Source organism: Leptopilina heterotoma, unplaced genomic scaffold, assembly GCF_015476425.1.
Source record: "Leptopilina heterotoma isolate Lh14 unplaced genomic scaffold, ASM1547642v1 Lhet_162, whole genome shotgun sequence".
In the NCBI taxonomy this organism is placed as follows: Eukaryota; Metazoa; Arthropoda; class Insecta; order Hymenoptera; family Figitidae; genus Leptopilina; species Leptopilina heterotoma.
Window position 1 is genome coordinate 312,959 of NW_025110878.1, and position 23,335 is coordinate 336,293.

The 23,335-nt window shown below is 29.9% G+C and overlaps 3 protein-coding genes and 1 long non-coding RNA gene across 6 annotated transcripts; 1 reads left to right on the forward strand and 3 right to left on the reverse strand.

Moving 5' to 3' along the window:
* The first annotated feature begins 10 nt into the window (after positions 1–10).
* On the forward strand, positions 11–4,689 carry LOC122498959 (ubiquitin carboxyl-terminal hydrolase CYLD). Of its 2 annotated transcripts, XM_043606972.1 has the most exons (11): positions 11–872; positions 938–1,043; positions 1,122–1,376; positions 1,893–2,068; positions 2,205–2,321; positions 2,394–2,611; positions 2,689–3,158; positions 3,239–3,354; positions 3,741–3,957; positions 4,300–4,513; positions 4,591–4,689. In XM_043606972.1, exons 1-10 carry the CDS (start codon positions 384–386, stop codon positions 4,488–4,490), a joined length of 2,355 nt encoding a protein of 784 aa, XP_043462907.1. In that variant the 5' UTR covers positions 11–383; the 3' UTR covers positions 4,491–4,513; positions 4,591–4,689. The 2 variants fall into 2 exon arrangements, with proteins under 2 accessions (XP_043462907.1, XP_043462906.1); XM_043606971.1 differs by having other exon boundaries at positions 4,300–4,689.
* Positions 4,690–6,194: 1,505 nt separating this feature from the next.
* LOC122498962 (repressor of RNA polymerase III transcription MAF1 homolog) lies at positions 6,195–9,816 on the reverse strand. The gene is made up of 5 exons (XM_043606976.1): positions 8,806–9,816; positions 8,578–8,727; positions 7,413–7,694; positions 7,206–7,325; positions 6,195–7,123 (listed from the first exon to the last, which is right to left on the reverse strand). Exons 1-5 carry the CDS (start codon positions 8,886–8,888, stop codon positions 7,054–7,056), a joined length of 705 nt encoding a protein of 234 aa, XP_043462911.1. The 5' UTR covers positions 8,889–9,816; the 3' UTR covers positions 6,195–7,053.
* Positions 9,817–17,181: 7,365 nt separating this feature from the next.
* Positions 17,182–18,591, reverse strand: LOC122498954. Of its 2 annotated transcripts, XM_043606965.1 has the most exons (5): positions 18,475–18,591; positions 18,204–18,383; positions 17,997–18,113; positions 17,782–17,906; positions 17,182–17,644 (listed from the first exon to the last, which is right to left on the reverse strand). In XM_043606965.1, exons 1-4 carry the CDS (start codon positions 18,503–18,505, stop codon positions 17,791–17,793), a joined length of 444 nt encoding a protein of 147 aa, XP_043462900.1. In that variant the 5' UTR covers positions 18,506–18,591; the 3' UTR covers positions 17,182–17,644; positions 17,782–17,790. The 2 variants fall into 2 exon arrangements, with proteins under 2 accessions (XP_043462900.1, XP_043462899.1); XM_043606964.1 differs by having other exon boundaries at positions 17,182–17,906.
* Positions 18,592–20,937: 2,346 nt separating this feature from the next.
* Positions 20,938–22,769, reverse strand: LOC122498953. The gene is made up of 3 exons (XR_006301281.1): positions 22,477–22,769; positions 22,364–22,394; positions 20,938–21,151 (listed from the first exon to the last, which is right to left on the reverse strand). It is a non-coding gene; the product is annotated as an uncharacterized LOC122498953 (long non-coding RNA).
* Between the last annotated feature and the right edge of the window lie 566 nt (positions 22,770–23,335).

Sequence of the window (23,335 nt, forward strand, 5' to 3'; positions counted from 1 at the left end):
ATCTCATGCGTCTCGTTCGCGAACGACATTCGCGAACCTATTGTGCGTTGGACTTCAACCTGATTCCTTGTGGAAAAAAACATGTTGTCAAATATGAAAATGTGATTTATTCAATGTCATTGTTCTTTAATTATTATTTAAACAGTGTTAACGAGAAATTTGTTTTTAATTCTACATTGAAGAAAAAATAATGTGAATCTGTAGTTAAAAATTACACGTCCTTTTGGACGTGTTTGAAAGTAATTTCAAATCTCCCAAAAAGAGTGTTTTCATGATTACATTTAATATGTGTCTTAAAAATATATTACATATACTTAGCCATTAATTTTATCTGAAAAGAAAGTTTGATGAAATTGAAATAAATAATTATCCAATAAATCGAGATGATGGATGATTTGTGTAGTAGCAAAATGATCCAGGAACATTTAAGAATACAGCAGTATTATGTTGTTAAAAAAGACACGACTGTAACTAGAATATCAGGAAAATGTGATGTCAATGTCAGTAATTTAAAATTAGGAATGCTTATTGAATCAGTGTGTAGAGAATCGGATGATCTTAGTATTCGAATTCGAATTAAAGATCAACACGAGCTTAGTGTTTGGTCCAATACAGTATGGAACTGTCATACTCACGATCTTATTCTTGTGTCGAAAAAAATATGGCAGTACTTAGCTGCAGTTTCCGATAATAATGAGAGAGTGAAAATTGCAAATAACAAAAAGTTTTGCAAAGACATTGAAAATATCCATGTGAATGACAAAGTTTGGTATTCCTCGAATGGAAGTTCATCTGTCGAATTAGCAATTATCAACTTAATTGGACCGGTACCGGAATTAGGAAATGGAGTTTACTTTTGCCTTGAACTACTGGTAAATTAATTACATATTTATTAATGATGATCCTTTCGGAAAATACTTAGTTTGTTGACTTTCAGGAAAGCAGAGATTTGCTGAATGGGTTTAGTGTGAAATTTGCCGCAGTGAGCAGTATTACTCCTTGTAATCAAGAAACCCTTGACACGACCATAAGTGTCGAAAAAAGTAATGAAACTTTCATTATAATTATTTTTTGTCTTAAATTTGGATAAACTATTAATGAAAATATTTTATTATTAACAGATTTTTTGCATAATGACATGGGCAAAACAAAACGAGATTATTGCCACAACAGTGGCAATAGTCGTAGTAATGATTGTGTAAAAGTTAGACAAGAAACGAATGATTCCCTTTTTGATAAATATGGATTTGACGACAACACAAATAATAATCGAGAACTTATATCTTTCGCCAAAGATGTGTCCTCAGAGAAAATGGCAACAAGTGATAATGGAAAAGGAAGCAGAAATTCGGATGATTATAATTTATTACATTTTGGTAATTAATATCATTACAAAAGTTTTATGGAGTTTTATTTTATTTTAAATTTTGATTTTATGTCTGTTTGTTCTTGACCGGTCCCTTCCGCATACCATAAAAGCGAGATAAAAATAACTAAAGCGTTTAAATTTAGACAGTCGCTTATTCCGTGCTTAGTCTCGTCGAGTTTGCTATCGTGAACAACTCTTTACTCTATTGTAATTTTGTTATGAAATGGCAGCGATTGTTCAAGACATCCCCCTCTTTCTATTGCAACGAAATTGGAATAGTGATACAGATTCTGATTTTAGTAATTTGAATAATGACGATGATGATAATTGGTTACAAAGTGATGAAAAAAGTGTGTAAATCAAAATTAAAAAATATTTCCTCCCTTAAAAGTAATTTTTTCTACTTGCAAAAATTTGATAAATTTTTAATAACATTTAAAGGAATTTAATTCCAAATAAAGAAATTTATTCTTATAGAAATAGAACTGAGAATTTTAAAATATCAATTCTTTTTATTTTATAGATGATGAAACAGAAAAAGAAGAAAATAAACATGGATTAGTTTCTGACATTGGAAATTTATGTATTGGGTCGAATGTCAAAGTGCTTTTGGATAAAGAAACACGTTCTGGTGTTGTCAGATGGATTGGCATGCCACGAGGTCTTCCTCCTGGAAAAACCATGGCGGCTGTTGAGCTAGTAGATAAAAAATATCTATTTTCTTATTTTCAATTTTCTTTTAAATTTCAACGAATTCAAATTTGGAAATTAAAAAAAATGACTATTAAAAAATTAAAATAAGAAATTGTTTTTGTAAGTGAATACATTTTTTCAGGACGATGATCATTATTTAGGAACAGATGGAATTTATAAAGATGAAAGATATTTCGAGTGTCGACCACAGAGAGCCTTCTTTACAGACATTAAAAAGTGTCATAAATTTGACACTTCAGTAAGTCTCTTATTTACAAATATTTAACTTTTTAATTACAGATTATTATTCAAAATTTATTCTTTTTAAAAGATTGAAAGTCACAAGGGCAAAACAAATATTGATAATTTTGGAAATATGGAAAGTTCTGTAGTAGCCGGAATGGTGCGTCCAATATCTGTTAAAGGAGATTTAGAGAAAATTTGCGGTAAAAATCGAGGAATTCAAGGTCATCATAATTCTTGTTATTTAGATGCGACTCTATTTAGTATGTTCACATTTACCAGTGTTTTCGACAACCTTTTATTTAGGTAATAATTAATAGTAAATAGTTGATCAAGATTTATAAAAAAATGTAAATAGCTAAATTAGAAAAAACTTATTCTAGGCCACAAAATGTTGAAGACTGTGAACAATATGAAGAAGTGCAAAGAGTTCTTCGCGAGGAGATTGTAAATCCCTTGAGAAAAAATTTTTACGTTCGAGCGGATCGTGTCATGAAATTAAGAACTCTTCTTGAAAAATTATCATCAATTTCAGGTCTTACTAGCGAAGAAAAAGACCCAGAAGAATTTTTAACATCTTTAGTGGCACAAATTTTGAATGCAGAACCATTTTTGAAATTAAGTTCAGGTCAAGAAGCATATCATTATCAATTATTTGTTGAAAAGGACGAACATCTCAGTTTACCGACTGTGCAACATTTGCTTGAACAAAGTTTTCTTACAAGTAATATTAGATTGAAGGAAGTTCCTTCGTGTCTCATCATACAAATGCCTCGTTTTGGAAAGTCTTTTAAAATGTATCCGAAAATTCAACCCACACTATTGCTGGACGTGACCGATATAATAGAAGATTGTAAGGCCTTGTTTTCTCGTAAAGCATTTAAAAAATATCCTCAGAAAGAGATTTTCTTTCAATCGTTACTTATTTTTCAGCTCCTAGACAATGCACAGTTTGTTCCAAGTTAGCAGTCTATGAATGCAAACAATGTTACGGTGAATGTGGCGACGGACTCGAGAGTATTGCATTTTGCATTGAATGTCTAGAAACGGTAAAAAATTAATTGAATTTTATTCATGAAGAAAATACTTACTTCTCTTTAATTAAGGGTCCCAATCAAAGAACCGGCTATAATTTTTTAAGCTCAAAATCATTGCCCTATAAGTCAAAAATTAAACTGTTTTTAACCCCAATTTTTTGAGAAACATTTTGGTAATCTTTATACAAATACGAAATGTTTTCAAGAAATTGAAATTTTAAATCCTCTCTTTATTAAGAGGTCGAGAATTTTGAATCTAACTGGCTCTTTTATTAGGACCCTCAATTTTTGCTTTAAATTTAACATAATGATCTGTATACCTACCTTGACAATTACCCTATATTACTTTTCTTTATGAATTATTTTTATTTTTGACTTGATTTGATTCCTTTTTTTAGGCCCATAAACATGAAAGAAGAATTAATCACAAACCAAAGGAACTTAAAGTTCCAATGGATTACACAGCTCTTCAGGAACATTGTCCCGTACCTCGATTATTTCTGGAACTTTTTGCTGTAGTTTGTATTGAAACTTCGCATTACGTTTCGTTTGTAAAATGTGGACCTGGTTCTGAGGCTCCCTGGTGCTTCTTCGATTCGATGGCCGATCGAAAAGGTATAATAATCCTATTTGCGAATCGCAGTCAAACTAATCCCAACAAACAAAATCTAAAACTAAGACCAAGAATATGAAAATATAGTAGAACCTCGATAAGTTAAAAGAAATGTCCATTCCTTTTCTGGAACCTCTGTAAGAACTATTCCATGTATTTAAACTATATCTCGAAGCTAATTCGTTTTCCTTCAACTTTAACTTATCGAGGTTCTACTGATTAAAATTAGTCTTCCTGAAGAATAAATGAAAATTAAAATAATTTTCAAATAAATGGTAAAGATGATTACTAATGTTTACAGGCACTAAAGCAAAAATAATGTAATAAAATTTGTTTTGCTTCAGGCGAACAGAATGGTTATAATATTCCCGAGATGGTTCCTTGTCCGGATTTTCCACATTGGTTGAGCGAAGAAGGAGCAAATAAATTATCAAAAGTAACAGACGATCGCCAATTGCCAGAGCATGCAAAGCGGCTATTTTGTGATGCGTATATGTGTATGTACCAGTCGCCAGATGTTATGATGTATAAATAAACTTAATTGAACAAAGCGAATGGGTAAGTTAGACTAGTTAATTTTTTTATTTTAATATTTTAATTCGTACATTCACCTGAATCGATTTAATAATGTTCAGGTTGGGCACAAAGAGAATAAAACACAATAAATTTGTATGATATGATAACTATCTCAAGTAAAAAGTTTCTTCTTTCAAAATATAGAAATTACATGTATATATATTGTAAAATTTATTTCTGTAGGTAGCTCGTCGAATCTTTTTTCTTTCTATGTACTTTTAATGCATCATTCGAGACTAAATTAATTTCATCATTCATGTGCATTGTTCCAACTATTTTCAATTATATCGCACTTAAAAGAAAATAAAAATTATTTTTCTCCAATATTATTATTTAAAGTTATTAAAATTAAAATCAAGATATGTTTATATTTGGATTTGAATTTTAAATACTTGACAGCCATTGTACAATTGTGATAAAAGAAAAAATTGTTTTTTTCTCTTAAGTTTTGAGACTGCGACAAAGGTCAAAAAAAGGAAAAGGCTAAGGTAAAGGTCCCAATTATGGGACAATTTACAATTTTGTCCCTATTATGAGACAGTATTACAAAAAATAAAATAAATGCAATTAAAATTGGTCATAAGAAATTTCTACTTATTTCAAAAAATTTTACACGTTAAAAGAATAATTATTTGTGTATAGCATTTAATTTAATAAGAAATGTTTATTTGCATTTTAGCTTTTAAATTAAGGTAAGCCAAGTTTTTCGTCAGACTACCGTCCCACATTAGGTGCACTTATTATTTGCTATCCCTATTATGAGACACACAGGAAATATACAGCAAACATAACCTCAAATATTTTCAGTTTTTTCGCATTAATTTTCTACCAGAAAAATTAGTTTTATAATTATTTTTTAAACCAGAATTTGTTTATTGTATTTTATTCTTTATAATTAATATTCAAATTATTAGGATAAGTCAATAGAATTCTAATTACTTATTGAATTAAATAAATGTCTCATAATAGGAACATTCATTATGGGACACCCGTACATACAGAAATCATAGTCCCATAATTAGTGCAGTGCAGAGTTTCATAATTTAATTAATATTATTTTTATTTCATGAAAAATAACCATTTTAGGGTCTAAATATTATTCATAACATATCAATCTTTCAATCTATACCCTAATTATTCATATTAACACTCCCGATTCCAAGAAATTTATCATAGAAATTTAGTTTAGCTTAAATAGCGTCCCATAATTGGTACTTTTACCTTATCATCGCTAGTGAAAAAATTCATAAAATTCCAATTTTTAATTTGTATGTTCTCATACAAAGTTAAACTATATACAGCAAGAATACTTACTTACTTTACGCATAAGAGCGTCCTCTTCGCACTCGTGGACTGATTCATAGTTAAATATTCTTACGTTATACACCTTCTTACTTCTATATTCTCTAATTTACATTTATTTATTGCCCCCTAGAGACATTTTTTTGGGGAAAGAAACTTATGTCTCATGAACAGCCTTTTTACATTAAAATATGCATTTTATATGCCTACTTACAATTTGATTCTTTTTTAATATTCATGTAGTACCCAACTAATTCTATAAAAAGGGAATTAATTTTTTTCAAGATAAAAAGAATAACTTATTGATATTACATATTCGTAAGTCCAGTAAGCTTATTAACTAATAAACGACATTAGGCAATAAGCAATTAGAAGATGTATTTTTCAAATTTTTTTTAAATATTACATAAGTGCACCGTAATCTAAAGTTACAATTTGGTGAATTTTTCCAACCACCTTGAAGCAAAATTCTGTGATACATTTTACAGATGATCAAGTTATTGATCAGAATTGAGATCTTTGACAATTTTTTATTTGAAATACTTTATCTTAAATTTACCATTCATAGTTAAATCATTTTACGATTTACGCAAAAAAAGAACACTTTACAGTGCACTGCACAGCTGTGTGTATAAACTGTTTGTTAATTTAATTAAAACAAAACACAGCACTTATATAAATCCATTGTGTCTAACACAAAATTCAATTCTCAAGTATATTGCAATTGAAAATTCCATTTTCTATTAACTTTTCGCATTGTTTTAAACTACTTTTCAATTATGAGCAAACATAATGAAGCACGCAAACTCATTTCACGTAAATAGTAATTCATTACGTACACAAAGAAATATCAATAAGGATAAAAAGAAAGAAATAGGCAAGTTTTACACATAAATTGATAATGTGAAATATTACTCTTTTCTTTTTTAAGTCTACTTCTTTAGAAATAAAAGAAATCCTAAGGATTTTTTTAATGCAAGAAAAGATTTTACATTTATAATATCTATTTAAAGATATTTCACCAGGAAATTGATCACGTAAAAATTAACACATATAAATATCAATGCATAAAAGAATGCTATCACAAGTCAATAATTTTGAAAATATTATGGAGAAATCAGTTGAGAAAGAAGAAAAAGTTTATATATATATATATAAAGATTTCGATATTGAAATAATAATTATGAATGAAAACTTGTTAACTTTAATGTAGCTTAAAGCTAATAATCCTCCTCGTCTTCATCCATTGCAAAATCACTCCCAATGCCAGAATCCAGAGCATAGATTGGACTAGACAATAATTTTTTTAAGTAATTTTTATTTAAAATTTGAAAGATAAAAATTAAATAAATATTTAATTTTTGAATCTTACTTGATTGCTCTGCAAGTGAAGAATACGATTCTCTTTAGTTTTTTGTTGTAGAAAAAGTAATTAAATGACCACAAACATCCATCTTCCCCAAATGGATCAGACGCTAAATCTGGGTTGTAACTGTAAAGAAAAAGGAATTTATTTAAAATAGAATTTCAGTTTGATAACTTGAAAAATGACCATACTAATATTTAATATTGTATATACCTGTAAATGTCGCACTCCTTCATTGAAATTTCATCTTCCACAGCAGCCCAAAGTGCAGTGCGAAGAGTACGATAATGATCTCCTGCTGTAGCGCTGAGATTACTGTCAACTGCATTCATTACCCATTGTAAACTCGGCTCTTTACTGAATTCGTGACTCTTTGCATCGGAAAAATCATAGTCAGGATGAAAAGCTGAATTCAAGGTCGCAATCAAGTAGAATAAAGTTTTACGACTTATTGTGTCACAAAGAGGGCCTTCCTCGTCCCCAGAAATACTACGACTAAAATTAAATAATTTCATAATGATTTTCTTATTTCTACATCATCTTGATTTGATTTAGTTATGAAAACAAAGAAAAGTCAGATTTAATCTCACTTCCATATTCATTCTCGGTATATATATATATATTTAATAAAGCAGACTCTGATAACGCATAGGTATATTCTAATATGTTTATTCAGCAGGCGTTATCTTAAATAATAACTGTTGCAGTCAGCATTTTTTGCCTGTACTTGTTTTATATATAAATGCATATTTCATTATAAAATTAAAAATTGTTATCGTTCAAAAAAATGTCAATTTTCTTGTGATTGAATATAAAAACATTTTATTGATCCATACTAAAATATTAATTTTAAACTGTAAATATTTTTTCATAACTATTAATTTCGTAATAAATATCTTTTCTTAGTAAATATTGAAAGGTCACATGTCCCTAAAGTTTTGAACGTTCAAATGAACGACGATATTTTTATAACCGTTTTTAATTTGAATTTTATTTACAAAATTAAAAAAATAATTTTTAACTAAATAAATATTTAATTAAATTTTTTTTTATTTCAGTTCAGTAATTTTTAAAAATATTGCAGTAGAAAATAATATTTCGTTCATTTGAACGTTCAAAACTTTTATTTCCCAAGGTCACACTGTCATTCAACTACTTGACTTATTTTAGTAATTTATTTGAAATTCAAGTTCATTGACAGCTAATCAAACACAGTGATATCTTATAAAGTTCATTAAACGTCACTGTATCAAAATCTTATCAAGGTCAAAAAATAACAGTAAACAAACAGTTTTTGTTTTTAAATAAACAAAAGAAATTCAAAACAACTGATTATTAATAATTGTTTTTTTAAATTATATTTCTTAATAATTATTACCTGCAGTAACCTTGAGCTGGTGATGTTCCAAGAGATGTTTGCGGAGGTGAAAGAGCTTGAAGATCATGAGGTGTAACTCCTTGTTCTGAATTAAACCGTTTGTAAAGCTGTTTATCATTTCCAGCCATTTTACAAGAATAACTTTCAATCCTATGGTATTAATAAAACATTTAGTAAATATTTGCATTAAACAAGAATAAAAAACTTTCATTGTAAAATATTAAATACCTTCCGATTATTTTACTGTCGCCAGTGGTAATTGACAAAGCGCTATTAATTGCTTCAAATCGTGAACTCTCTAACAGCTTCATTTTGTTTTTTGTTTTTTTTTTATTATCGTTTTTGATCTCTATAAACAAAGATGACAATTTTATAGATCAGGATCTATCGTTAAGCGAGAGTTTTATACGTTCATTGATCTTGATGTGAAAGAAAAACTTTTAAATCCCAATAAAGCTTCTCAATGAAATCGTTCAGTAGCGACGAGCTTTTAAAAAACTTATACGATTTCTGAGACTTATTGTGTCTTTGAACATTTTTTTCTTGTGTATGAAGATTCCTTTCCTCTTCGAGTGTACGAAGTTAATTGTTGATTTAATGGTTCTTCGTTCGGTGCTAAACTTTGGGTACATCACAAATCAAGAAAAATATTAATTCGTCTTGAAATTGACACTGGTGATTTTTTATTAAAGTTCCCGGTGCGATTAACTTGACGATAGAGTTAAAACTATTCGCGGGCGTTTCGCCAGCGAAAAGTAGACTCGTCGAGTTCAAAAACGATCTGGACACTATAAAAAAAGACCCCGGCTGAGAAAAAAAAACACTGTTTTTCACTTTTTTTTAACTTCTTTAACAAACAACGCTCAATCAAAACGAAAAAACTTGGAGAAGGGCAATTGAGGTGAAGGAAGAGTTGTCAAAAACTTTTACTCAAGAACGCGTTACTGATGAAAACAATCCATGGTTACTGACATTGTTAAATGCACTCATACAATTACTAACGCCGAAAAACTAGTGTCTCAAAAACAATTTCTTGATGAAAACTCTGTTTTCGCACTATTCAATAAAGAAAAATTGGATTTTATTCACAATAACTGCGTAATAAAGCGATCCACAAACTAGTTTTACTTTTACGTGACAGAAATAGAATACACAAAGCGTCCAAACACACGAAATTTTTTATTATGTCTCTTTCTGCGTCATGTCATGGACAGTCAATGGCTTTTAGATGCTTGCGGGGAATTCGGGGTGAGGAGAGAGAGCTTGTGTTTGTTCATATATCAGACGCAAGAAGCGTTGCAGTCGCTTCGTTGTAACGCGCAACTCAGTCTTTAGGCGCGAAACTCTTAGTATTTTCAAATCTTTAGAAATATTGGATTCGTTACACAACAAAGGGTATAGAAACCCAACCCATCGATGAGATCCTCTCGCGTGCAAATCCGGCGGAAACTTTCAAATTAAATTATCTTCAAATTGATATTAAAATTTAGAAGAAAATATGAGAAAGGAGCACTGTAAAAAAATCTGGTGTAAATTTACTATGTCCGACGTTGGAAAGTTTGGTCACTATGTCCGACGTGGTATTTTTACACGCCGACTGTAATCTACATAACCTGCAAATATTTTTTGAAATAATATTTTCAGTCGTAACTTTTTGTATTTATGAAATATTGCCCAAAACTTTTTGTAATATTATTATTTACTTATAAATTAGCATATTATACTTTCTATAAATGTACATTATATACACTTTTTTAGAGTTATTTATAAAAACTTGAAAATTTTTTGAAAATTTTAAAGGAATAAGAAAATTACATTCGCCATGTAATTATACAGATCGTGCGACGTAATATTACGTCAAAGTGTAGAAATACACGCAATGTAAAAATACCACGTCGGACATAGTGATCAAATTTTCCTACGTCGGACGTAGTAAATTTACACAAAACTATTAAATTACATAGTCGTATAATGTAAAATTATTAAAAATAGTAAAACTACTTTTGGAACGAAATAAATTTACTACGTACAACCTATAATTTTGATGTGTGAAATTACAAGTTTCGTGTTATTTTACACCAGATTTTTTTACAGTGAGTAAAAAGGGTCGGTAGAAATAAAATGTAATTAAAATCAAATTATTTTGACTTATATGGAACAGTTTATTTATCTGCTGGGAATTAAACTACACAGGAAAAAAAAAGTCTGACTCCGTTTACACCTTAAATTCAGCCCATGTATTTCACATAAGTCTGTCCTTGTTTAATGGGGCTGACTCCGTTTACACCTTAAATTCAGCCTCGAAAACAGGCTAAAAGTAAAACTTTTTTTTTAGTGTGTAGCGTTAAAATACAAAAGATTTCGTATGACCGTTCACGACAAGTCCCAAAATCGAACTCCTAGTACCGGCTGTCCACGCGGGCCCCGGCACTTCCACTTTTTCTACTCTACGTATGCGCGCGCTGTTCAGGTTGGAAATTTACCTGGTTCGAGTCGACTCAATGTTTTTGGAATCGTCTCCGATATAATAAGTATATTTATCAATAGGGATATTGAAAAAGAAATTAAGTTTAAACATATTACAATGATTAAAATTAGATTGTTCTTAATATTAATAATAGTAACATTAAATTTATAAAGATTTTTGAATTTGCATCTCTCTATATCTATATCTCTATCTTTGTTTTTTGTTGAATTAATAAATGTAAGGAGGCCTTCGTGTTTCTTTTAAGCAATCCCTCACTAGCAACAATCATACATCGCACTTGCAACAATCGTTCAATTAAACTCTCATTCTTAATCTAAAATTTCTAGAAGTTTATTCCCAAGTAGCACGTAATATTGGGAACATTCCAGCAATATGCCACAACATTGAGGCAATATTGGTAATGTTAAGGCAATGTTCCCAATATCGCTGTAATATTACGTGCTACTGGGGTTATATTTAATCAATCTTGATTTATCTATGGAATTATATGAATTCAATTTATCGCTACGAAATTTTGATTCGATAGAATGATTAAATTTGCCAAGTTTGTTTCATTAATGTTAAGTTACATGTTAAAAGGTAATTAATTAATATTAAATTTAAGTTAATGAGAAAATGTTAAATGTTGATTCAAAGGTTCAATTTAAGATTGATGTGATACTCATCGAGTTTCGGTAGTTAATTGGATAGGTTGCAATTCCCTTTTTTAACATTTTATAGTTTTTTTTTCTTTTAAGTGACTCTTTTAGCGAAAAGGACTAAGTTCAATTTTATGGCCCAGATGTTTAGGCCTTTGTTCGTAAAAAGGGTCGATCCGAGATTGACCATTGCTGTTATTTTAAGTTCTATTACTTTTACTGCAGGGTTTGGGTTTTTACTCTATTTATTGCTTTCTAGTTCAATTTCAATTTCTATAAAGTTATAAAAAGGATTTGCAACCCGACGATTTCATACTATTCCTTCTAGCTAGCCTAAAATAACAAATTCAAGAGATGAGATAAAAACTGGTTTTCCCCATTTCTGCTTGCACATGTTCTCGCCTTTTTCTCTGTTTTAGTTTCTGTATAAAAAAACGAAAGAGAGAAGGAACATATCTAATAATATTTTATTTTATATTCATTTCTATAGTCAAATTGTCCAACGCGTAATTGTTTGCCAATCAGAATATAAAGGATCATTTTATTATTATTCGTTTCTGTATTCTTTATTTAAACTTTTGCAGCGCTTTCATTCGCCTCGATAGTGCTGTTTTTAACGGCGAATCCGCGAATCTTATGCGCTCGTTACATCGTCGCGAACGTATGGGCGCCAGTTGATACCAGTCAAATTGTAGGGGGGAGATTAACTGGCTCAGAAATGGACAATTGAGACTGTCGGTAAACAAAGGTTCGATGAGTTGAAAAGAGAGTTACTAATAAGCGCTTAATTGATCTACTTGATAACGGAGTGATGTCGAGAGGATAACCAGCTCGACGTTGATTGTTGTTGTGTTGAGAGAATATCCAACTCGAAGCATAGTGTAGTAAGCCCAAGAGGATAACCAACTTGGTTGATGTGTGTGGATATCGAGAGGATAACCAGCTCGATGAAAGGTGTTGGTGTATTGAGAGGATAACCAACTCAACGTACGATGTAGTGTGTCCGAGAGGATAACCAACTCGGTTGGTATGTGTGGATGTTGAGAGGATAACCAACTCAACGTATGATGTTGTGTGTCCGAGAGGATAGCCAACTCGGTTGTTATGTGTGGATGTCGAGAGGATAACCAACTCAACGTATGATGTTGTGTGTCCGAGAGGATAACCAACTCGGTTGTTATGTGTGGATGTCGAGAGGATAACCAACTCAACGTATGATGTTGTGTGTCCGAGAGGATAACCAACTCGGTTGTTATGTGTGGATGTCGAGAGGATAACCAACTCAACGTATGATGTTGTGTGTCCGAGAGGATAGCCAACTCGGTTGTTATGTGTGGATGTCGAGAGGATAACCAACTCAACGTATGATGTTGTGTGTCCGAGAGGATAGCCAACTCGGTTGTTATGTGTGGATGTCGAGAGGATAACCAACTCAACGTATGATGTTGTGTGTCCGAGAGGATAACCAACTCGGTTGTTATGTGTGGATGTCGAGAGGATAACCAACTCAACGTATGATGTTGTGCGTCCGAGAGGATAGCCAACTCGGTTGTTATGTGTGGATGTCGAGAGGATAACCAACTCAACGTATGATGTTGTGTGTCCGAGAGGATAACCAACTCGGCGGTGATGTGTGGATGTCGAGAGGATAACCAACTCAACGTCAGGTACCATCACCAAACGCAACTGCGCTTGCGCTACAAAAATGCTTCTATTTGTAGAATAAAACTTGTCCATCTAAAGTACTTTATATGTTTAAATATAAAACGTTTTAAAAATGCGCGGTTCATTTCGCCAATAAGATCATTTTTGTAGTGCAAGCTAAGTTGCATTTGGTAAGGGTACTTCTGATTAGAAGGTAATTTTGTAAAAGAAAAAATTGAAATTGTTAAACAAAAGGTTTAAAATTAAAGTGAAATGTTGAATAAAGTTAAAATGTTTTGAAAAAATTAAAATTTAAAAATTACACCGTTAAACTGAAACTAAATTATAAGTAAAAAAAAAAATGATTTAAATTTAAAGAAATAAATGTCTTTTACAAAATTACCTCCCCTCCTATTATTGATTATTTTAATTTATAAAAAAAACACAAATGTGCTTTTGTTTTTATAAAAAATTTGAAAAATTCAAACAATAATCAATAAAAGAAGTAGCATGTTTTTTAATTTCTTAAAAAACCTGGTAATCTGGTATGCCTTTTTACAGGCTGGTTCGGATCTCGTGAGAGATCCCCGGTATGTACAATGGCAAAAAGCCATCACCACCAGGACCGAATAATATTTTTGTTAAATTATTTCCGCAATTAAGCAGTATATTGTCCATCGTAGAAAATTGTATTCCCGGTTGTCGAGGTTCCTCCTTTTCAATGTCCTTGAAGAGATTTACTTAGTGCTGAAAAAGAGAAAATAATTACAAATTAATTAATTTTTTAATGTTTTCCATAAAAAAACCATTTTTTAAACTATAAATTTTAAAAAATTACATTTAAAAATGAATGTTGAAAGTGATGGGAAAAATTATTTCTGCAATTCTGCACCCTCATGTTCAATGTCATCATTCTTCATCCGAAATAGATGGTAATTTTTTATGGAATCCTTTGGTATGATTTTCTCTTGAACAAGTGCAAGATTAAGAATATTACGCCCTGCATTTACATCTCTTTCCCACGTTGTTTTGCATTTCGCACAATAAGTGTATCGATGGGAACTCTTGGATATTTTAAGTGGTCTCACACAGCGACTACACATTTTTGTTGTATTAAACTCATTTACTTTCACGACTTGCAATTTATCTTTTCCTAATTCTTCTGATCTTTGGAAAAGAGTTTGTTGAATACGTTTCAAAGGAGCTTTAGTGTATCCCTTGATAAAATTAGGTATTTCAGCTCCACGAATAGCAACGAAACAGGGTTTCTTCTTTGTATCACCTACTATCCAATTCACAAGTTGATCAACTTGTCGCTTTTGTGCTGAATATCGATCAATTCGTAAACGCGTTACGGATCTTTTTTGATGAATTGCTTGGAAATTTTGTAAAAGATGTATTCTATATTTTGTTATGCGATGGCGATCTCGAGGATTAGTCATGCAAAAATTTTCCATCCATGGATCCTCAGCAAGTTGCTTGTAATATTTTTGCATGTCTATATCTTTTTTCTTCATTAATTCTCTTCTTCTGTAGTCGCCCATCTGCCATCTCATTATCCAACTACCAATGTAAATAGCTGAATCCTTATTTTTACATTAGTGGTTGGATTAGGATCGTTTTCTCTACTGATACCAGCCAGAGTCGCCCTCGCACCAGGATCAAAACCACAAAATTTTTTGTAACTTCCAACTTTCTTCTTTGATTGCACAACATCATGTTTTGTGGGTAAATAAAAAATTACTGACACGTCCACACCATTTGTCGTTATTGTACCAGAGAATTTACCACCATTCTTTAATTTCTTTCGACCTCTTTGGATTGATTTAAAGTTGAACATTGAATTCCACCTTTCTTCATTGTTCATTTCTCTTAAGCGCTTCATTTCATCGTCCATTTTATCAACTGCTCTTTGAAGATGATCCTTATTCGTTCCTGATTTTCTTTTCTTTTTTTGTAAAATTGCCTTTTTTTCTTTAATTTCTTGAATAACAGTTGCCACTTGCAAATCTTTTAAAGCAGTATTTGTATAAACGACATGCTTCACGCTTAATGAAATTTGTGGAATTAATGTGAAATTCTTCTTCTTTTTATCATGAAATTGTTGTTGAATCATAATGAAAAATGGCAAAAATTTATGCCATTCTTCATCTTTTGTCAATTTTCTAAAGTCCAATTTTTTTTCATTGGTAGCATCAACATCATCCCTTTTCAGTAAATCAATAGGGAATCCTTTCACTTGACATTTATTTTCTTGCAGCAGGAGATTTAAAGCAGCAACAGATTGTTTATAAAATGAAGGCCTTCTTTTTCGAAATTTCTTTTTTTCCTTATTCTTCTCTTTTTCTTTTTCCTCATTCTTCTCTTTTTCTTCTTCTTTTTCCTTATTCTTCTCTTTTTCTTCTTCTTTTTCCTTTTTCGATTTTTTTCTTCGCCTTCTTGGCCTTTTTTTATAATAGACTTTATCGCAATGTTTGTGATATTTTTCCTGTCGAACATATCTTTCATCGCAATAGTCTGATGTATTTTTTTCTCGCATTTCATCTGGAATTTTTTTTTGAGATTTTTGAAATTCTTTTCTTTGTTCATTTTTAATGCTATTTTTAAAACTCCTAATTTTTATTTTTTCATCATTATCATTTTTGATACGGTAAACTGAACAAATTTCTTGAATTTCATCTACTTCCATATGATTTTTTTCTTCGTCTTCAATTTCCATTAATAGCTGCAAATATCTTCTTAATCGTGATGCTGCATGCGTCGTGAAATTTGTTTTAAAGTTTCGATTCAACACTAAAGCTGCCTTCTGAATTATTGCCGTTCTATGTTCTCCGTCATAAAGTGGAATGTCATTCCTTAATTCTTTATATTCGTTGACCATTGTATTTATTTTCGCATCCTGTTCAGTTACTTTACGTTGAGCATTTACTTTCTGCTTTAATGATATTAAAAATGACAGAAAGTCGGGACCATTGTTGGTCCATTTCTCCAACAATGATGGACACCCAGTAAGAAACGAAAAATTGAAAAGGATTGAAATAATTCAAACTCTGTATGGTGTAGTAGAAATTATCCAATACTTTTGAATGCCATTTCTGTCCAATACTTTTCTATACCATGATAGGACCACGTTTCGTCTAAAAATGAATGCTATTCAATTCTTTTTGTAATTTTTAACAAAGACAAAATTTTTTTCTGAATGCTTTCCAATCCCATCCGAAATTATTACAGCCTGTCATTATATCACTTTTCAATTTTTCATTGGAACCGCGTTTCTGCATGCATTCAAGCAATCTTCTGGATTTTTGTAATTTATAAAATACATACAGTGGCAGATTTTGTAAAAAGTGTTTGTGTTCAAAGAAAAACTTGCTGAAAAATTGATTGTTTACCAATTTAACGTCATTTAAACGAGTCAGGGCCGTTATTCTGTTAGACAATAAATCATAACCTAAAAATTTCAGAGACCTTTAAACACTTTTAACCCTCTTAACTGATAATTTAATAATTATTCCTTTTTAAAATAGCAAATAAATTCTTGAGTGCAGTTATTTGAAAGTAATTGAACATTCTATATGTCAATAATATTAGTATTATATTATTATACTACTGTCGCGGAATTCAGAAGCATAGGGCAGAAATGGTATTCAAAAGGATAGAATTTTTTTAATGCTTCTTAATCTTTGCTTTCTTACTGGGTATTCAAGAGGATTGATATCGTTACTTTTCATATTGCTCTCACTGGATAGAAAAGTATTGGACAGAAATGGCATTCAAAAGAATAGAATCTTTTTAATACTTTTCAATTTTTCGTTTCTTACTGGGCAATTTTCAACATTTTCAACATTCGTTTCTTCATACAGGCCGAATAATGCCATTGTTGTTGCCTCATACATCATTGGTGAAACAACCTTTGCATCTTCTTCAATTCGATTTTTTATGTTTGCTGATTTACATAATTTTCCCAAACAAACTTTTACCGTATGCTTTTCTGTTCTCATTAATTCCAATCTTCTTCTCACTTTATGATGCAACGGTTTATCAATATTTTCATTATCCAAAGTAATTGACGTTCTTTTTCTGTTTGAAGAAACACCAATTGCAGATTTCTCGACACTGTATTTCTTTCGTTTTGAAAAGGGGCCAGCACCACTAGCTTCTTGATTTTTCGATTTTTTTACTGTTGAAGAAGTGATTTTTAAATCGAGTCCAGTTGATGACGATGATGATGATGATGTTTCTGTTGGTACACGGTAAACTGAACACGGTGACAGCTTTTCAGGAGAATCACTTGGTGCTGAAAAAGAAAAAAAGGAATTAAATAAATTAAAATTTTTAAATTGTTATTTTAATAAAATATTTTTAAAATGTACCCAGGTGAAAATGATTCATCGTACGAATCATTTTTTCCTTGGTTAATTATTAAAAACTTACATTTCAAAATTAATCTTTGACTATGAAATGAAATTTTTTTTCCGGTCCTTTACTCGAAGATAAAATTTGCTTTTCAGTCTTTCCAATTGAACTGATAGACATTTCTTCGCGAGATCTAGTTGGTGCTGAAAATTAAAAAGAAACAAAAGAATTAAAATTAAAAAATTCCTCAATTTAAATCAAATACTAGAAGAAAATAATTTTAAAAAACTTACATTTTAAACTCAATCTTTCACTGGAAGTAAAAGATTGTTTCTCCGGAATTCCAGATTTCACATTTTCAGTCTTTTCAATTAAACTGGTAGACATTTCTTCGCGAGATCTAGTTGGTGCTGAAAATTAAAAAGAAACAAAAGAATTAAAATTAAAAAATTCCTCAATTTAAATCAAATACTTGAAGAAAATAATTTTAAAAAACTTACATTTTAATCTGAACATTCCACTCGAGCGAAAAGTTTTCTTCTCAGCTTTTCGAGGTTCAGCCTGCTCAGTCTTTGGAGTTGATGACGATGAAGAAAATGTCAAATTTTCGTCAGATTTTTGTGACTGTGAGTTACCGTAGAAGAATCTGGTAGAATGTCCTTCACGAGATTCATTTGTTGCTGAAAAAATAGAGAATAAACAAATAAATTACAATTGTTAATTTTACATGTAAATAAAAATATTTTTAAAATACATCTGTTAAACACTAACATTTTAAACTCAATTGTCGTTTTCTCTTCATTATGTCAATACAGTAGATACTGGTACATGAATTTCTGTAAAAAAAAAAAAAAAATTTGTTAAAAAGACAAAATAATAAGGGTGCAATCTAATGACATCGTTTTGCGTTGGGTTTTATAATTAGGCTATTTGGGTATTTTTTAAAAATTTTAGCAACTACAAGCTACCCCTACTAAAAATAAAATCAGGAATCGTCATGAATGGTCAGAATTTCTCAACATTCCTGAACAGTCTCACCACTTCTGACGTTTTCGAACGTTTCTCACCATTCCTAACCAAATACTTTCCAAGCTCCTCCCACTTTACTCCCACCATTTTCGAAGCTGTGACCATTTCTGAAATTCCTGACCATTTCTGAAATTCTTGACTATTTCTGAAATGTGTGAACACATAACCTATAAAAATTTTGGTACATCTTTCTAATTTTGGTAAAGTCTCATGAAAATTTATATATACAAATCTTTCAAATTTATTTTTTACATTTCAGAATACATTATTCTATTATAAAAATAATTCTTTTAACTTAACAAAAGTTCTCATTTTTCAAATTGGTATAATTATTGAATTAATTATACAGCAAAAGTAGGTAAATAAATCAAAACATTCGGACCATTCTTTCAACATTATTTAATATATTTATTTAATGTATATTTATAATATATTAATTTAATACATGTATATTTACTTGTAATTATTTAATATAGTTAATTAATAATAAATTTTGATTCATAATATTAGTAATTTACTATACCAGTCAGTACTTATTATGAGAAGTATTTGCATTATAATTGAAATTCAGTTATATTTAAATTATTATTAATCATTAATAGAATAATTTCTTACTATAATGATTATTAATAATTTAAATTTAAAATTTATAAAAATTTCAATATTGCATTAATAATTCATTATTATTATAAATTATAATGTTAAATTAAATTAATATTAAATACTAAATTCATTTTAAATGCAGATATAATAATAATTATTATTAATCTGTATTCGTATTATAGTTTATGAAACATTCCAAATTGTAAAGTTAAGACTTAATTTATTATTGATTCAATTAATAATGTTAACTTTTATTAATTCACATAACCTGTTATGACTAAATTGAAATATAATTAATTAATAAAAATTATTTAACAGTTTATTCTGATTTATTGATAATATTGGTAATTGAATTTTACTATTTTACAGTTGCTCTTTATATGGACAGTTGAATCCAGAAATATGTAAGTCGGTTCGGTAGTCGCAGTCGTTAGGGCAGTTAGTTTAGGCACTAGGTTAGGTCATGCGTCGGGGTTCGATCCCCGTAGGGTCCAAATTTTAATTTAATTCCGGGAATTAGTTTCAAGTTGTTCCGTATGTAAACAAACTGATATTAATTAATAAAATATATTTTTTAAAATTAATTTGTTGCAACTTTTTGCATATTGTTTAAATAAATAAAACAGAAGTGGCTTAAAAATATGGTCAAAAATGAGATACAAATGGTCTCAAATAGTCACCAATTATGGGCGGGGTCAACAAAGAGGAGGGGATAGTAGCAAACTTCCCGAATAAAATTTAATGTCGTTTCTATATAGGGCCTATGTCAGCCAGCCTACCTGGCGACATAGGCCTGCGACTCAAATCCTACATTCTGCCTACGTAAGAATGTAACGCTGTTCGACATCTATTCTACATAGGCTCGATTTTGTAGAATCTACATAGGATTCATACTGTAGATTATACATAGGCCAAACGATGTATTACCTACTACATAAGAATGTAACGCTCATCTACATCTGTTCTATGTATGGTAAAAGATGTTGGTCCTACGTAGAAGGTGTACATACTCACTACGTCGTTCAGTCTATGTAGAATCTACATAGAATTCGTACGTTATATTTACATGGGTTAAATGATGTATGATCTACATTACGGTTATACATAATTCCTATGTAGACTTGATATTATAGTTTCTATATAGGAATTTTAAGTCCACTCTATGTAGACCAATTGTAATAGGAACTATGTACCCAGTCAAAAAAGTTCTATAGAATGATTCTATAGAGTAGTCTATATAGAATTCGATAGGGAATTCTATAGAATATTCTATACAATCCTTTGTAGAATTTATCTGAAAATAATTTTTTAATTTTTTTTCACGAATTATTTTAAATATTTCTAGTCAAATTCTTTACAATTCGTGCAGAAATTAAAAAATTTTTTTAGATAAATTCTACAAAATATTCTATAGAATATTCTATAGAATTCCCCATCGAATTCGCTATAGAACTTTTTTACTGCAGGTAAGTTTCGTAAATAACCTTTATATAGGCAGAATAACGTAGGATCTATAAAGGATTTTTATTTCTATTTTTTATCAATAAAAACATATATTATAATTCATTTAAAAAATGTTTTATTTTTTTTAATCATACGCATTATACAAGATATTAAAAAATTCAAATTTTAAAATGTCACTAATTTAATTTAAAAAAATTTTATTTTTTGGCTGCAGCATTTTGATTATCTTTCCTTCTTTGACTTTTGTCGCAGCCTCAATCGTATAATCGGTTCAAAATGTGCCCGATTTGTGATTGGATCTCTGGCTTGAAATATTTTTCTTCCTTCACTGCAGATTTAAAAGGAAGGGTACCTGGAAATGAATGAAATTATTATATACATTTTAATAATATTTAAAACAATGTTGATAACAAGGAATATTTTTACGTTGAAATTGATATTTTAATTCAAATACTTTAATAAATTATACACTGTAAAAAATGACTAAATTTTATCCGATAAGCGAATTTTCACTTACTTAAATTTTAAGAGTAATAATTATTTTATTTTTACTGATTTAAATTTAAAAACTGTTCAATTAGAAAAATAATTTTTCTATACAATTTGTCTGTGTATGAAGTAAATAGTTCTCAAATATTCCTCAAAAAGCTAAATATATATCCTAAATTTAACGGAAATGTGAAAAAAATGTTAACAATACAATGAATCGGTTGGTCAACAGTTTTAAAGAGATTGAATCTTTCGAAATTCCATAGAAGTTAGAAAGAACATATTTTACTCCACATGTTTCTTAAAACTGATACTTTTGCAGCATATTCTCATAGCCTCCCTTGAACGAGCGCGTCTAGGCGCGCACTCCCAATGGTTGAAGGTTTCATTAAAAAAAACCCCTACGCACAAACAGCACTATAAGGCTGAGAGTTCAAATCGGTAGAAATATAATATGTACAGTTTTGATTTTTTACATAAATATTCAAATGATTTAAGTACAATTTCCGAATAAATAGTAGGAAATATTTCCGAAATTCATGGAAGATAATTCCTTTTATTTATTCAGAAAAATTTCCACCGTTTGAAGTTCCGTGCTGTCCGTATTTGTTCAAAAAAATGCTGAAAATTTTTTTACAGTGTATATTTATAGGGAAAAATTACCTTCGATAATCTTATACGCATTTGTATTGCAAAAGAATAGTTTGTGAGGCATAAGATAAATATGGTTCGAAGTAACATCATGATTGACTTAGTAACAAAGCACATGTAAAGGAAAAAAACTTTTTCTTTGAGAATTATTTTAGGAATCATGCATTTTTGTGTAGAAATAAGATCCGTTCAAGTGGTTTCCTCGGACTTGTGTGAGTCATTTAGTGAGAGAAGCGATACAATGTGATATAGCACCACTTCGCTTGTACATACATAAAGAAAATAAAAATGAAGTAAAATATCAAGTTTATGTTATATTTCTAGATTTTAGTTTTAATTATTATTATATATTTGTTATTACTCCTACTACTACTACTACTACTATTATTATTAATTACTTTTAATTTAAATTAAAGTAACACACCTGTCTCCTTTATGATGTTTACTCTCTACGCCTGCAAAATTATAATTTTTTATTTTAATAAATTTAAATATTAAATACCTAGATATAGAATTGATTTCAAAAATATTACTTACCAAATTCAAACAATAGATGTTCGTACTAAATTGTCCAACAAACTAATGTAACTTATTAACACTTAGTGTCCTAATAATAATTTTAAAAACATATTAAACTAATAAAAGTTTAAAATTAGTGAACTAAATTCTAAATTAATGTCTTAAAACACAATTCGATATAAATAGTAACGAATTTTAATTATTTCACTTTTACGGACGAGAGGAACCACTTATAACGTGTCACTCGCGTGAAAGAAAAATCAAGACTGACTAAATTGCCAGAGAAAATGGACCCAAGAAGGCTAAAAATCTATGTAGATGCTACATTTTATTACCTACATCAATTTGATATAAGTAAGTCAATGTAGATTCTACATAGATTTTGTAAAAGCAGACCTACATAGACTGGCCTATTAAAAATCTATATAGCGTCTATATAGAATGATCTATGTCATTTTGATGTAAGAATGTCAATGTAGATTCTACATAGATTTTGTATAAGCAGACCTACATAGGCTGGCCTATTAAAAATCTATATAACGTCTATATAGAATGACTTATGTCATTTTGATGTAAGAATGTCAATGTAGATTCTACATAGAATTTCCATAAGCAGGCCTACATAGAATAGGCTATTAAAAGTCGATGTACAGCCTATATATGATAACCGATGTCCCTTTGATATCATAATGTTTATGTAGGTTTTACATAGATTTTGTATAAACAAGTCTACATAGGCTGGTCTATTAAAAGTCCATGTACAGTCTACGTTAGACGGCCTATATCACTTTAATATAAGAATGTCAATGTAGATTCTACATAGATTTTCCATAAGCAGGCCTACATGGGCTGGTCTATTAAAATTCTATGTAGATTC